Source organism: Somniosus microcephalus, chromosome 11 (assembly GCF_052327205.1).
Source record: "Somniosus microcephalus isolate GS21.2 chromosome 11, FLI_Smic_1.0, whole genome shotgun sequence".
Lineage (NCBI taxonomy): Eukaryota > Metazoa > Chordata > Chondrichthyes > Squaliformes > Somniosidae > Somniosus > Somniosus microcephalus.
Window position 1 is genome coordinate 193,755,520 of NC_140997.1, and position 14,347 is coordinate 193,769,866.

General features: G+C 45.4%; 1 protein-coding gene across 1 annotated transcript in view; it reads left to right on the top strand.

Annotated features, from left to right (window-relative positions):
• Nucleotides 1-14,347, top strand: part of dnah12 (dynein, axonemal, heavy chain 12) — a 429,714-nt gene that overhangs the window by 135,032 nt on the left and 280,335 nt on the right. Inside the window, exons 25-27 of the mRNA XM_086001602.1 lie at nucleotides 9,279-9,431; nucleotides 10,146-10,385; nucleotides 13,097-13,342. Of these exons, the coding sequence (XP_085857728.1) occupies nucleotides 9,279-9,431; nucleotides 10,146-10,385; nucleotides 13,097-13,342 (639 nt within the window). The remainder of the gene's footprint in view (nucleotides 1-9,278; nucleotides 9,432-10,145; nucleotides 10,386-13,096; nucleotides 13,343-14,347) is intronic.

Consider the following 14,347-nt stretch of genomic DNA (forward strand, 5'->3'; position numbering starts at 1 on the left):
TCGCACATCATGCCTTCTGGTGAAGAGAAACCTATCGCCTTCGCATCACGCACCTTGAACAAGGCCGAGAGTAACTATGCACAGATTGAGCGCGAGGCCTTGGGAATCGTTTTTGGAATTCGAAAATTTCATCAGTACCTGTTTGGGAGAAGGTTCACACTCCTGACGGACCACCGTCCATTGACTTCAATCTTCGGGCCCCACACCGGAATTCCATCTCTTGCTGCAAGCAGGATGCAAAGGTGGGCTTTACTGTTGTCAGGACACACATACGACATCAAATATCGCAAATCAGACTTGCACGGCAACGCAGACGGTCTCTCGAGGCTACCCTTGCCTATTACTCCCCCAGAGCCTCGTCAGATAGACATCTTCTACTTTAGACAAGTGGAGGGAGCACCTGCCACGACAGTTCAGGTGCGAAGGTACACCCGCAACTATCCAGTCCTGTCTGAGGTAATGGACGATGTCATTCGAGGGAGAGCTATAGGAGATTCTCCTACTTTGAAACCTTACGTTTCAAAAAGAAATGAGCTCTCCGTCCAGGCAGGTTGTCTTCTGTGGGGATGCCGTGTCATCATTCTGCCACCTCTGAGGGAACCTATACTGCAACAATTTCATACAGGCCACAGTGGGATGGTTCGGATGAAGGAAATGGCAAGGTCTCGATGGAAATATTGAGGAGAAAGCCAGAACATGTTCCCCATGTCAAAGGGTCCGGAATGTTCCACAGCTGGCAACCCTACACCCCTGGGATTGGCCTGCAGAAGTGTGGCAGCGAGTACATGTGGACTTCGCCGGTCCTTTCGAAGAGAAGATGTTTATGGTGGTTGTGGTTGCTGGTAGCAAGTGGCCGGAGGTCGCTGTGATGAGGTTAGCACTGTTGCCTCACAGCGCCAGGGACCCGGGTTCGAATCTGGCCTCGGGTGACTGTCTGTGTGGAGTTTGCACATTCTCCCCGTGTTTGCGTGGGTTTCCTCCGGGTGCTCCGGTTTCCTCCCACAGTCCAAAGATGTGCAGGTTAGGTTGATTGGCTATGATAAATTGACCCTTAGTGTTAGGGGGGATTAAATACGTGGGGTTACGGGGATAGGGTGGGATATGTGTTGGTGTAGGGGTTACGGGGATCGGGTGGGATATGTGCCGGTGCAGGCTCGATGGGCCGAAATGGCCTCTATCTGCACTGTGGGGTTTCTGTGGGTTCTGTGGGCAGAGAAAACAATTGAGAAACTTGATGAGATGTTCAGCCGTTATGGCTCACCGGAGCAACTCGTAAGTGACAACGGTCCACAATTTGTATCACAGGAGTTTGCAACCTTCCTGCATGTGAATGGTGTCCAACACATCAGGTCTGCGCCCTATCATCCCTCTACTAACGGCCTGGCAGAAAGGTTTGTGCAAACTTTGAAGCACGCCTTGAAGGCATCGCAAGGTCAGGGCTCAATCCACTAACGTCTGAACAGCTTCCTGTTGTCCTACAGGAACGAGCCGCATGCCACAACCAAAACTTCCCCCGCTTCGCTCATGATGAAGAGGCAGTTGCGGACAAGTTTTAACTTACTCAAACCTCCAAGGGCAGAGCAGGTTGTCCATCATCAACAACAAGCTCAAGTTGAAAAGAGAGAGAAAAGAGCCAAGGAGAGACGGTTTCACCCTGGAGAGCACGTCCTAGATCGAAACTACAACACTGGACCGAAATGGGTTCCTGCTACGGTGATCGCGCAGACGGGCCCTGTGTCTTACACGGTTGAGACTGCTGAGGACGGCATCTGGAGAAGACACACAGATCAACTGTTGCTAGGAGCAGAGACAGCCACAGAGGCTCCAACGGCTGGCTGGCCTGAACTGTTTCCGGATGATACCGCAAACCAGCATCCTTTGCCACCGTGCTCTTCTCCAACACAGGAAGTCAAAGAGACTGTTCAACCTGTGCAAACTCCTGACTTTCGACTGACACAGGCACCTTCTCTATCTAGGCCTGTGTCAATGCCTACTGCTGTGGAAGCCAGCGATGACCGCCGGTATCCTGTCAGAGAGCGGCGGCCTCCAAGACGCTTGGATCTGTAGGTTTAGTGACTTAACCACAAGACTGGGGCAGAATAAACCCCAGGGTAAAGTCAGGGTTTGAGGCAGTCTACCTCTACCCTTGGTTAGTTGAGTGCATTGAAAGTAACTTACCTGTTGAGGAATAATGTGGACCTTTCATTTAAGAGGGGAGGAATATGTTATGTATTGTGTGTTCTCCTCCCACCTGTGGTGGCGCTGTCACAGCAGATACATGGTTGGGTGTTCTCTTGGTTAAGTTTAGCTCTCTTTGTTGGGAACTTCCCAGAACTTCCCTTTCCTTCCTGAATAAAGCACTTCATGTTTGAATCTCTGGGTTCTGAGTACTAATTGTGTCTAGGTAGAAAGGTACTGACACAACACTAGGCACTTGGTCTAAGCGTTAAACAAAGCTTTAATCAACTGTTTTACAACATGGAGGTCTAGTTGTGTCCTTCACTAGTTCCTGTTAAGAATGTCCCTGCGCAAGCTGGACCTGTGCCCGAGTATTTATACTCTCCCTGGACAGCGCCACCCGCAGGCTGCTCAGCATCACTTCACAAGTCTTTCTTTCATGAATGACCGATTCATGTCACCCTCTATAAAAGGAGACGCCAGTACATCTCTTTCCTGATGACCTGGGCCAAACAGCATGAACGCGCATTGGGCTTTGCGAGGATAGCGGGCTTCCCCATGGTGCAGGGCGCCATTGACTGCACGCATGTGGCATTGCAGGCACCGCATGAGAATGCAGAGGTTTTCCGAAACTGCAAGGGGTTCCACTCCTTAAACGTCCAGTTGGTCTGCGACCACAGACAGCTGATACTCGCTGTCAATGCCCGCTATCCTGGCAGCAGCCACGATGCTTTCATCCTGCGCCAGACTGGTGTGCCAGACCTTTTCCAGGCACCGCATCGAGGTTGGCTCCTCGGGGACAAGGGTTATCCACTTTGCACCTGGCTGATGACACCGCTCCATAACCCCAACACCCCTGCTGAGCTGCGGTACAATGCTAGCCATCTCGCCACCAGGAACATCATTGAGCAGACGATTGGCGTGCTCAAGCAACGGTTCCGCTGTCTGTGGACCATGCAGGAGGAGCCCTGCAGTACTCGCCTGAGTGAGTCTCCCTCGTCATAGTTGTGTGCTGCATTCTTCATAACCTGGCAATCCTCAGGACCCAGCCAATGCCACCAGGCCTTGGTGTACCACCGGAGGAGGAGGAAGAGGAGGAGGATGATCAACAAGCAGCACCAAGGCAGGAGGGAGGCCCACAATGTAAAAACTGGAAGGGCCGCCCGTCAACGGCTGATAGCAAGCCGCTTCTAGGCCCCTTAGGAAATGGCTTCTGGCATGGAGAACAACATGATGGAAAGCAACCCGCAACCCCAAAGCCGGCCAAGGCAACAATGATTCCAAAGGCCAAACATGTACATTTTGAATACAAAAACTTTTTTATTTTGCAAACTCTGTGTGTGTCATTTCTAATAGAAACAAACACAAAAATCGTTAATTAACATAACTGCTTCTCACAACCTGGAGATAATGGCCAAAACACTAAACAAAAGTTTGAACATGAACCTCGGCCTTTAATAAGAAAATTCCCAACATTTCGTCACACCTCCTACATTTTGCCCTTTGAGGGTGATCTTCCCTTGCACACTTCCCCCCTTCCCACCGTACTGCTCCTCTGTAATGGGGCCCCAGTGGCTGCAGCAAGGCTGGTGGAAGGCTGCTGATTGTCAGAACCTGAGACTACAGATGCCCTTGAAGGACGGCTTCGACCAGCTCTGGGCCTGGAGGGCCCAGCTGCAGACTGCACCAACTCTGCATGGGCGGCAGCAGTCTGGGCTACAGGCGGTGGCAAGTGCAATGGGGAAGTAACAGTGGTGGCAGCAGGAATGCTGTCCTCTTGAGAGAGGACAGCACCTCCTTGCTCGACCGACACACTGGCACTTTCACGCGGCAGCACCTCAGCATCCGGAGCAATCTGCTGGAGCCCCGGGGAAATGTGTCCGAACCAGTGACGATGGCAGCAGTCAGTGCTTGCGTGGCCTCAATCTGAGACTGCATGAGACCATTCTGAGATTGGATCACGGCAGCCAGTGACTGAATTGCAGCACTAAGCATTTGCGTGGCATCCGCCTGTGCAACAGCGTAGTGCTCCACTCTCCTTGCCAGTACAGCAATGCTTTCGGGCACCCTTCCCACTGCACCCATGAGCTGAGTGTGCATGTCCACCGCAAGGGTGTTCATTTCAGTGATGAGCTGCTCCTCCTCTGCGTCCAGTGCAGCAGGACTCGCTGGCCTACTCTCCCTCCAGGGAGAAGGCCCCCGAGCTTCCCTAACCACATCACGTTGCTGCAGCCCACTGGGTCCCAGAGCTTCACCCTCATCAGATCCTTCCCCCCTGCTCCCCTCCAGGGAAGACGTGGTCCCAGTGTGGGCATGGGCTTCCTCGGGAGAGGGTGGCGCTGAGGCTCCGGCTTCCTCTTCCTCCTCGCCTGCGGCTTCGCTCCCACTGGCAGCTTGAGGGCCCGTCTCCTCAGCTGGTGAATCACCATCTGAAAGCAGGGAGGTACAAGAGTGGCTTTAGCATGAGGACAAGGGTGCAGTAAGGGAGGAAGGAGTGGAACGATTTAGTAAGTTGGATTGAAAGTGTCAAAGGCTGGTGTTGTGAGGGACAAGTGGAATGAGAGAGGACAGAAAGCTGATGACCTTACCATTGCTGTCCCAAACGGAGTCGACCTCTCCAGGGGCGACAGGACCGATCACCTGGCTTGCCATAATCCTGTGGCTGTGTGCTTCAAGATTGCTGAGGGGTTGCAGCTGAGGCCATCCTCCACCCGTCCGTTGCTGCTGTCTCCTGTTATGAGATAGCTTGGCCTGCAAGAAAAGGACGGTGTCTGAGTAAATATACAGCCATGGTCCTGCCTGATGTGCCTCCCATAGTTGAATAACCCTTACAATATACAGCCATGGTCTTGCCTGGTGTGCCTCCTATAGTTGAATAGCCCTTACTCGATGCAGCCATGCACTTGCCTGATGTGCCTCCCATAGTTGAATAGCCCTTACTGTATGCAAGGTGTGGAATGTGCATGTGTGTTTTATAAGGGGGCCATAGGTGTTGGATGAGTGTTGGGCATTGGGATTTTAAGACCCTCTGGCCATAGAGTGAGGTTGAAATGGAGGGACGGAGAGGTATTGAAAAAGAGCCACTCACCCTGATGACCCGAGTGAGGTCATTGAACTTTTTGCGACATTGAGTATGGGTCCTTTGCACCATGCTCCTGGAGGAGACGTGCTGAGCCACCTCCCTCCACACTCTTCTGTAGTCGCGTGGCAAAGGCCTCCTGCCACTCTCAGGGTAGAGTATAGATCTTCTGCGCTCCACCGCGCCAACCAGAGCCTCCAAGGCCTGCTCGCTGAAGCGCTGAGCTCGTTCTCTCACCCTCTCCATAGTCCTTGGCTGGAAAATGTAGGCACAGGTCTCTCCAGGCCGAGATTCAAGGCTGCAATGAGCAGGGTGTGGCTGGAGAACAAGATCGACCCTCCCCTTTAAGAACTGGCTGGTGCCAGTGTGTCTGTGTTCCATTGCTAACTGACATCATCTGCGCTGCGCCCACGCTCTGAGTTAGCGCCTCGTTCCTTGGCCTTTGCGCCTTAAGACAGCTGTGCAGTGCCTGATTTAGTGCTCCAATCACCTCCAGAGGCGATAAAAGCCAAGTTTGCAGTCAGAGGTGATAACTTTGCGCCCGGCCGATAATTGCGCCCCAAACGGGGCGATACCGAATTTCTCCCCCTAGTAATTTCCTGACAATAGATGTTAGGCTAACTGGTCTATAGTTCCTTGGTCTTCATCTCTCGCCATTCTTAAATAGCAGAGTGATGTGCAATTTTCCAATCTAAAGCGACGGTTCCTGAATCAGGAGAACTTCGGAGAAGATTATAGTTAGGGCATCTGCAGTGTTCTCACCTACTTCCTTTAAAATACTGGGATGGAAACCACCTGGTCCTGGGGATTTGTCACTCTTTAGTGCCATTATTTACTTCATTACTGCTATTTTGCTTAGGTTAATTTTATTGAGTCCCTGTCCCTGCTTCAATATTAGTTTCCTTGGGATTTCTGGCATGCTATCCTCATCCTCTACTGTAAATACTGATGCAAAGTAATTATTCAACATGTCCGCCATTTCCTTATTAGCATTGACAATATTGCCGATATCAATTTTCATGGGGCCAACATTGCTCCTGACCACCCTTTTTTTCCTAAAATAATTATAAAAATTCTTTGTGTTGATTTTGATATCCCTTGCAAGTTTCTTCTCATACTCCTTTTTTGTAGATCTGTTTTGTCACCCTTTGCTGTTCTTTGTATCTTTCCCATTCACCAGGATTTGTGCTATTTTTTGCATTTTTGTATGCTTTTTCTTTTAGTTTTATGCTGTCTGTTACCTCATTAATCATCCATGGCTATTTTCTTGGGCAAGTAGAGCTCTTGCCCCTCGGGTATAAACTGGTTCTGTATCACGTTAAATTCTTTTTTGAACACCTCCCACTGATCTTCTGTCATTTTACCCATTAACAGATTTGTCCAGTTTACTATGGACGGTCTCTGTCTCATCCCTTACCTAAATCTAGAATCTTAGTAGCTGTTTCACGTTTCTCCCTTTCAAAGACTACGTTGAACTCAATCGTGTTATGATCGCTATTAGATAAATGTCCACGCACCGTTAGGCTGTTAACTGAATTCCTGCTCCAGTTAAGTATTTTTCCGCTTGATTGTTCCTTGTCCTTTTCCATAACTATTCTAAGCCTAATGATATTATGATCGCTATTCCCCAAATGCTCCCCCACTGAAACATGCTCCACTTGCCCCATTTCATTCTGCAGAATTAGATCCAGCATGGCTTCTTTCCTCGTGGGCTGGAAATGCACTGATATTGAAAGTGTCTCTAGTGCAGGAATTCCTCCCCCTTTGCCTTTTACACTATTACTATCCCAGTCTATATTGGGATAATTGAAGTCCCCCTTTATCACTACATCGTTTCATAATTTTCCTGCAAATCTGCTTCTCTATCTCCTTCTGACTATTTGGTGGTCTATAGTATGCACACAGTAGCGTAATAGCTCCACTATTGTTCCTTAATTCTAATCAAATAGATTCTGTCTGTGACCCCTCAACTACATCAACCCTTTCCAGTGCTATAATAGTTTCTTTGATCAACACTGTCACCACCAGCCCTTTCTTTCCTTCCCTATATTTTCTGAATACCTTGTAGCCAGGAATATTAATTTCCCAATCCTCCCTTTCTTTGAGCCAAGACTCTGTTATTGCCACTATATTATAGTCCCATGTGGCGACTTGTGCCTGCAGCTCACTAACTTTATCATATACTACGCACATTTATGAACATGTACTCCAAACTCATCTTAGACAGCCCCGCATTTGCCCTCTGTCTGATCCCTCCTATTTCTGAACTATTATTTTTTTTTTAATTGCTAGAGGTGTTTAAAATCATGAAGGATTTAGATAGAGTAAATAAAGAGAAACTGTTTCCAATGGCTGAAGGGTTGATAATGAGTGGGCACATATTTAAGGTGATTGACAAAATAACCAGAGGCGACATGAGGGAAAACTTTTTTACGCAATGAGTGGTTAAGATTTGGAATGCACTGCCTGATAGGGTGGTGGATATAGATTCAATAGTAGCCTTCAAAAGGGAATTTGATAAATACTTGAAGGAGAAAAAATTGCAGGGATATGGGGAAAGAGCAGGGGAGTGGGACTAACTGGATTGCTCTTCGAAAGAGCTGGTGCAGACTCGATGGGCTGAATGGCCTACTTCTGTGCTGTACTATTCTATGATTCTGTGAAAATGGTGATTGCCCTCTGTTATGTCTGACATTGGTGATAGGTACTCGATTGCCTTGGCCTGAGCACATGGAGTTTGATAGTGCTGTTATCATTGTATTGTGTATAGGTATTCGATTGCTTTTGCCTGGAAGTGTGTGTGGCAGCCATTAAAAAAGCAACATGAACTGAACTTGGCTTACGGTCTCTGGATTAACTTTGCAAACGCAACACCCTCACCTGTCCCTTGCTAATGAGGTGCCATCCCACTGACCCCTCAAATTTTGGTGGGGTTCAGCGCTGGAGGGCACCGGTGGGTGTGACCCAAGTGTAATCCCTGGGATCGTGACCGGCGGATTTTCAGCCCTACAACAATAACAACAATAATAGCAGGTGGAACCTACCCTATTTTTCAATTTATAATAAATATCATCAGAAAATATAATTTATCTATTCAAGGCAGCTTCTTAAATCATTTGTTATCTGTCCAAATAGTGGACTGAACCCCTTTTAGTGTAGTGTACCTTTTTGTGTTTTTATGCTTTTATTCTTCCATGTGAAATTACTAGTGTTGAATGTATTACGCAGGTGCCATTTACAACAGTAGTTGATGCCCACTGTTTTACAAACACTTGTCTCTTCTCCTTTATATATCTATCATTTTTCTGCTCTTTCTCTCTTGCATCTTATCTCTCATTTTATCTTTCTCAGTGCACTTTCCTCCCAAATATTGTTTGTTTCAGTTTCATTTTACAGAGCCTACTCTGAAGAGTCCAGTGGTCAGAGACTTGCTTCCCTCAACCACCCTGACTTCTGATGAATTGCATAACCAACGGGCTCACCAATAATCTGTCCTGCAACACAGAACACCATAACAATCTTTAAAATTTCAAAATTATTTTTAAAACAAATGGAATGCCATGGTTTTATTTTAATTTGTTCCATGGTTTATAGTCGTGCCTACTTATTCACAATTAGCGAACAAAGGAAAATGTACATCTACATATTCTGTAAACAAAATAGATGTTGCTATAGTAATATGAAAAATAAACACTTGTGTTATGATTGACCCAACAGATGCTCACGAGTTACATAACCTTGGCTAGTTGATGATTTTCCATAATGCATTGCTTCATAATGTGTATTCTCACTATATTGTTACTTGCAAATTCTTCACATGTAAATGATTACTACTTAGACACTTTGTGATATAATCTGAAGATAATGGATGGATGTGACTATGTACTGATCGTCCACCAATTATCATACAAAATGGAGTTAAAAAGATAGTGCAGGAAACTTATTTTTTATGAATTTGAAACATACATCATTCAGGGATGTTGTGGAGAAATCTTTGACCAGATCACTTTCTTCCTGACAGATTGGAGCCTTTTTTCTGAACTTGGGTGGAGCTCCTGAAGGCCCTGCAGGGACAGGCAAGACAGAATCGGTTAAAGACTTGGCAAAAGCAGTTGCTGTACAATGTGTCGTCTTCAACTGCTCCGATGGACTGGACTACATTGCTATGGGCAAAGTAATTGATTATTTAGAAACCTATTCAGGATGTAGTTGAAGCTCATTAAAGTTTTAATTTTAGATTGTGTAACAGTGGCTGAGAGGGCAAACTGTTGCCAAAGGACCTCTTGTATAAGAAAGAAAGACTTGCTTTTAAATAGCACCTTAGAAATATTCCAAAGCACTTCATATACAATTACTTTGAAGTGTAGTGATTGTTGCAACCATTTTGTGCGCAAGAAAATCCCATAAATAGCAATGAGATGAATGACCAATTATCTATTTTTGATGATTTTGGTTGAGAGAAGAATATTGGCCAGCATATCAAGCAAGTTGCTCTTTGAACATTATTTTTGAGTTCTCAAATGTCCTGAACCTTGCAGAACCTCGGTTTAACAATTTCATCTAAAGAACAGCATTTCCAACAATGCAGTACTCCATTAGTACTGAATTGGAATACCTGTGTTGATGATGCTCAAGCCCCTGGACTGTGTCTTTAACTTCTGACTCAGAGTGAGAGTGCAATCAATAAAACCAAGCTGACACTGGAAGGCTCTCCAGTTTTTGACTGGCTATACATTTTTTCTCTTTTATTGTGGAGTGGCTATTGCTTCCTTTTCATTTAACAGCCCAAGTACTTCAATACACTTCAACTTTGTAGTAGTATGACAAAATATGTAGAATATTATATAAAATATAATATCTGTGAAAAAACTTGTTTTATCCTCTTTAGTTTTTTAAGGGATTGGCCTCCTCAGGTGCCTGGGCATGCTTCGATGAATTTAATCGTATTGAGCTGGAAGTGTTATCTGTGGTGGCTCAGCAGATCCTTTGCATCCAAAGAGCAATCCAAGGCAATGTTGAGTTCTTTATGTTTGAGGGGACTGAGCTACGACTGAATCCAAATTGCTTTGTTGCTATTACAATGAATCCAGGCTATGCAGGCCGCTCAGAATTGCCTGACAATCTGAAGGTACACATTTTATTTGCATGCAGTATTTACAGGTTAGTTGCTGGCTTATTACTTCTGGCTGCTGCTTGATGGGGGCTCTAGTTGAACCATGGATCTGATTGTAGCAACGTTTGGTCACCGAGTATGAGTTCCTGAGAGGAGTCATGAGCCAAATGTGCAAGGGATAACCCTTGTCCCCAAACAGCCAGCCTCTCACTTGCTGTGCCGAGGAAAAGAGTTGGGGAATGGAGGATTACCGTAATATAAATGTATCATGGTAGCTGCCAGGAAAGTGGGCACAGACCTGCATGATGCACTGCTAGTAATCATAGACCAGTTGCACATTAACAGAGTGTGATTTGTGAAAGCAGTGGGTTTGTTTGAAGGAGCCCGCAGCACAATGTGGGTGCCCTCAGTGATCCCCTGAAATTGGAGGAACACTGCAATATGTGTGAACCCCAGAGCCCTATCCTGCTGTTTCCAATTGTCCATGGGTAATGTGATGAAATTACATCAGTCACCTGCTTAATGAAAATGGACTACAGACTGACTAATGGTACTGTTATTCCCTGTTGCAGTTTGGAAGGAGCCAGAGGCAAAGAAGTAACATTTGACTGCATCAGGTAATGCAGTGCTAGCTGTGGTAGTGAGTTGCAGCTCCTACAGTTACTGGGGAATAACAACTCCTCCACTAAGACCCCCAGGGAGGCATCAGAAAACCTGGGAGCAGCTCTCCAACTCAGCCTTAGTGTAACAATTGTTTCCAGAGTTGTTCACAAAAAAATTCAAAGCAGGAATGTGACCTTGCTGGAGTTTGAAAGTGATTTAGTTAAATACAAAACTAGGGTCTTAAATCTAAACAAAGTAAACTACGTAGATATGAGGGGCGAGTTGGCTAAGGTAGATGGTAGACAAGCAATGGCTAGCATTTAAAGAATTAATACATAATTTACAACAAATATACATCCCTTTAAGGCACAAAAACCCCACAGGAAAAGTGGCCCAACTGTGGCTAACAAGAGAAGTTAAAGATAGTATTAGATCAAAGGAAGAGGCTTATAATGTTGCCAAAAAGAGTAGTAAGCCTGAGGATTGGGAGGATTTTAGAAATTGATCAAGAAAGGGAAAATAGAATATGAGAGTAAACTAGCGATATGAGGGGACCAAATGTAATATATCCAAGTTTGCTGATGATACAAAGCTGGCTGGGAATGTAAGTTGTGAGGAGGATGCAAAGAGGCTTCAAGGGGATATAGACAAGCTAATTGAGTGGGCAAGAATATGGCAAATAGAATATAATGTGGAGAAATGTGAAGTTATTCACTTTGGTAGGAGAAATAGAAATGCAGAGTATTTTTTAAATGGTGAGAGATTGGGAATGTTGGTGTTCAGAGGAACCTGGGTGTCCTTGTACACGAATCACTGAAAGTTAACATGCAGGTAGAGCAAGCAATTAGGAAAGCAAATGGTATGTTGGCCTTTATTACAAGAGGATTTGAGTATAAGAGTAAAGTCGACTTACTGCAATTATATAGGACCCTGGTGAGACCACACCTGGAATATTGTGTACAGTTTTGGTCTCTTTACCTAAGGAAGGATATAGAGGGAGTGCAACAAAGGTTCACCAGACTGATTCCTGGGATGGGGGGATTGTCCTATGAGGAGAGATTGAGTAGACTAGGCCTATATTCTCTAGAATTTGGAAAAATGAGAGGTGATCTCATTGAAACATACAAAATTCTTACAGGGCTTGACAGAGTAGATGCAGGGAGGATGTTTCCCCGGCTGGGGAGTCTAGAACTTGGGGTCACAGTCTCAGAATAAGAGGTCGGCCATTTAGGACTGAGATGAGGAGAAATCTCTTCACTCAGAGGGTGGTGACTCTTTGGAATTCTCTACCCCAGAGGGCTGTGGAGGCTCAGTCATTGAGGATATTCAAGACAGAGATCGATAGATTTTTGGATATTAAGGGAATCAAGGGATATGGGGATAGCGCAAGAAAGTGGAGTTCAGGTAGAAGATTAGCCATGATCTTATTAAATGGCGAAGCAGGCTCAAGGTGTCAAATGGCCTACCCCTGCTCCTATTGCTTATGTTCTTACGTTCTTATGTTCTTGCTTTAAGAGGTGCATTCCCACTTTAAACAGACTTTAGGAGGCTCGCTGGGAATTGCACGTGTTGTGAGTGGGCTGTCCAATTCCTGCTCGATCAGTTAAGCAGCCCGTCGATCTTATTGAAATGAGGCCCAGGAGTTAAAATCGTCCAGGTCTCGTGCTTGTAACCTCCTGGGGGCTTATCACTCACCTGTCCGATTCATGCCCCGAGTTAAAATCAAGGCTTTTGTGTCAGTTGGTTTTCACAAAGTATTGAACATAATACTGTTATACAAAACATAAAATTGCTTCATTTTTAAAATAATCTAATTAACAGGACTACCTTTTCCAAATATCTCACTTTATCTGTACGTGCAGATTTTGTGACAATAAGCATGTGGCTGATATGGATGTTATGCTACATTACTAAAATATGTTGACTTTTTCCACTGGCAGGAGGGTCAATAATCAGAGGACACTGATTTAAAATAATTGGCAAAAAAGCCAGGGGGGAGATGAACAGATTTCCTTTAACTCAGCAAGTTGTTATGATCTGGAATACCCTGCCTGAAAGGGTGGTGGAAGCAGATTCAATAGTAACAGATGATCTCTATACCTGAAATTTCAATGTTTTTTCAGGTTCTATTCCGGACAGTAGCTATGATGGTTCCTAACTATGCACTGATAGCTGAAATCTCTCTCTACTCATATGGCTTCCTTAATGCCAAGCCATTGTCAGTGAAAATAGTGATGACTTATAGGTTGTGTTCAGAGCAGCTTTCATCACAGTTCCACTACGACTATGGCATGCGTGCAGTGAAAGCTGTTTTAGTTGCAGCTGGCAACCTAAAGCTGAAGTTCCCTGCAGAGAATGAAGATGTTCTGGTGAGTTGTAAATCAAAAGTACATTAAGATAAGAGCAAAATACTGCAGATGCTGGAAAGCCGAAATAAAAACGGAAAATGCTGGAAAGCAATCAGCAGATCAGGCAGCATCTGTGGAGCGAGAAACAATTAACATTTCAGGTCGATGACCTTTCATCAGTTCTGAGCATTCCAGCATTTTATGTTTTTACTTTACATTAACAGAAGGTTAAATGGGAATATTTCCTTTTCATTTGATTTGTAGATTAAATTTATCACAATCACTACCAAAGACCAGAAAGAAGCCAGGTGGGACTTTTTTTTACAGCTGTGGAGCAGATGTGGCAAGTGACTACATAATGGCTCTATGCTGAAAATGAGTGTAACCCCTTCACGGTTCTCTAGATATATGTGAGATGTGGTCTCTGTTGTAGACAGTATTCTATAGTCCAGTAAGGAGATCACTACTACAATGGCTTAATTCTAATTATCTTACGTTATAGTTTTAACGTCAGACAGTATAAGAAGATTACAGGTCAATGAACTAAATTAGACATTTGCATACATTAGAATGAATCTAGACATAATAAACATACATTCTCCATTTACATGGATTCAAAGGAGAATCTGTCCCTGTGTCCAAATTCGAGTGCACTCTTTCGTTGGCGCGCTTAAGTTGGAGCTCATGGTATGTATAATGTCTGCAAGACTTACGACTCCGAACCCCTTCGTTGAATTCTCTTCATGATCACTGAATCCCACTTTGAGTTCTGGATGCAGAGCTACTAATACGAAGGGCGGCGGCCGAGTTTGGAAGCCCGGGACGGGATGCGGCAGCCATTTGCCTCCTGAGCCCTCTTTTCAGAGCTCCTGCCCTCTTCTCTTCCAGTCGCTCCCGTTTCCCGCTCGAGAAACCCGACTCCACCCCTTCCTCCTGGGGTTTCTGCCTGGAGACTGCGCAGCCTCACTGTCTGCAACAGTTGATACTGGTGCAGAATTATGGAAAGTCTGCTCTTAGTCACATTGT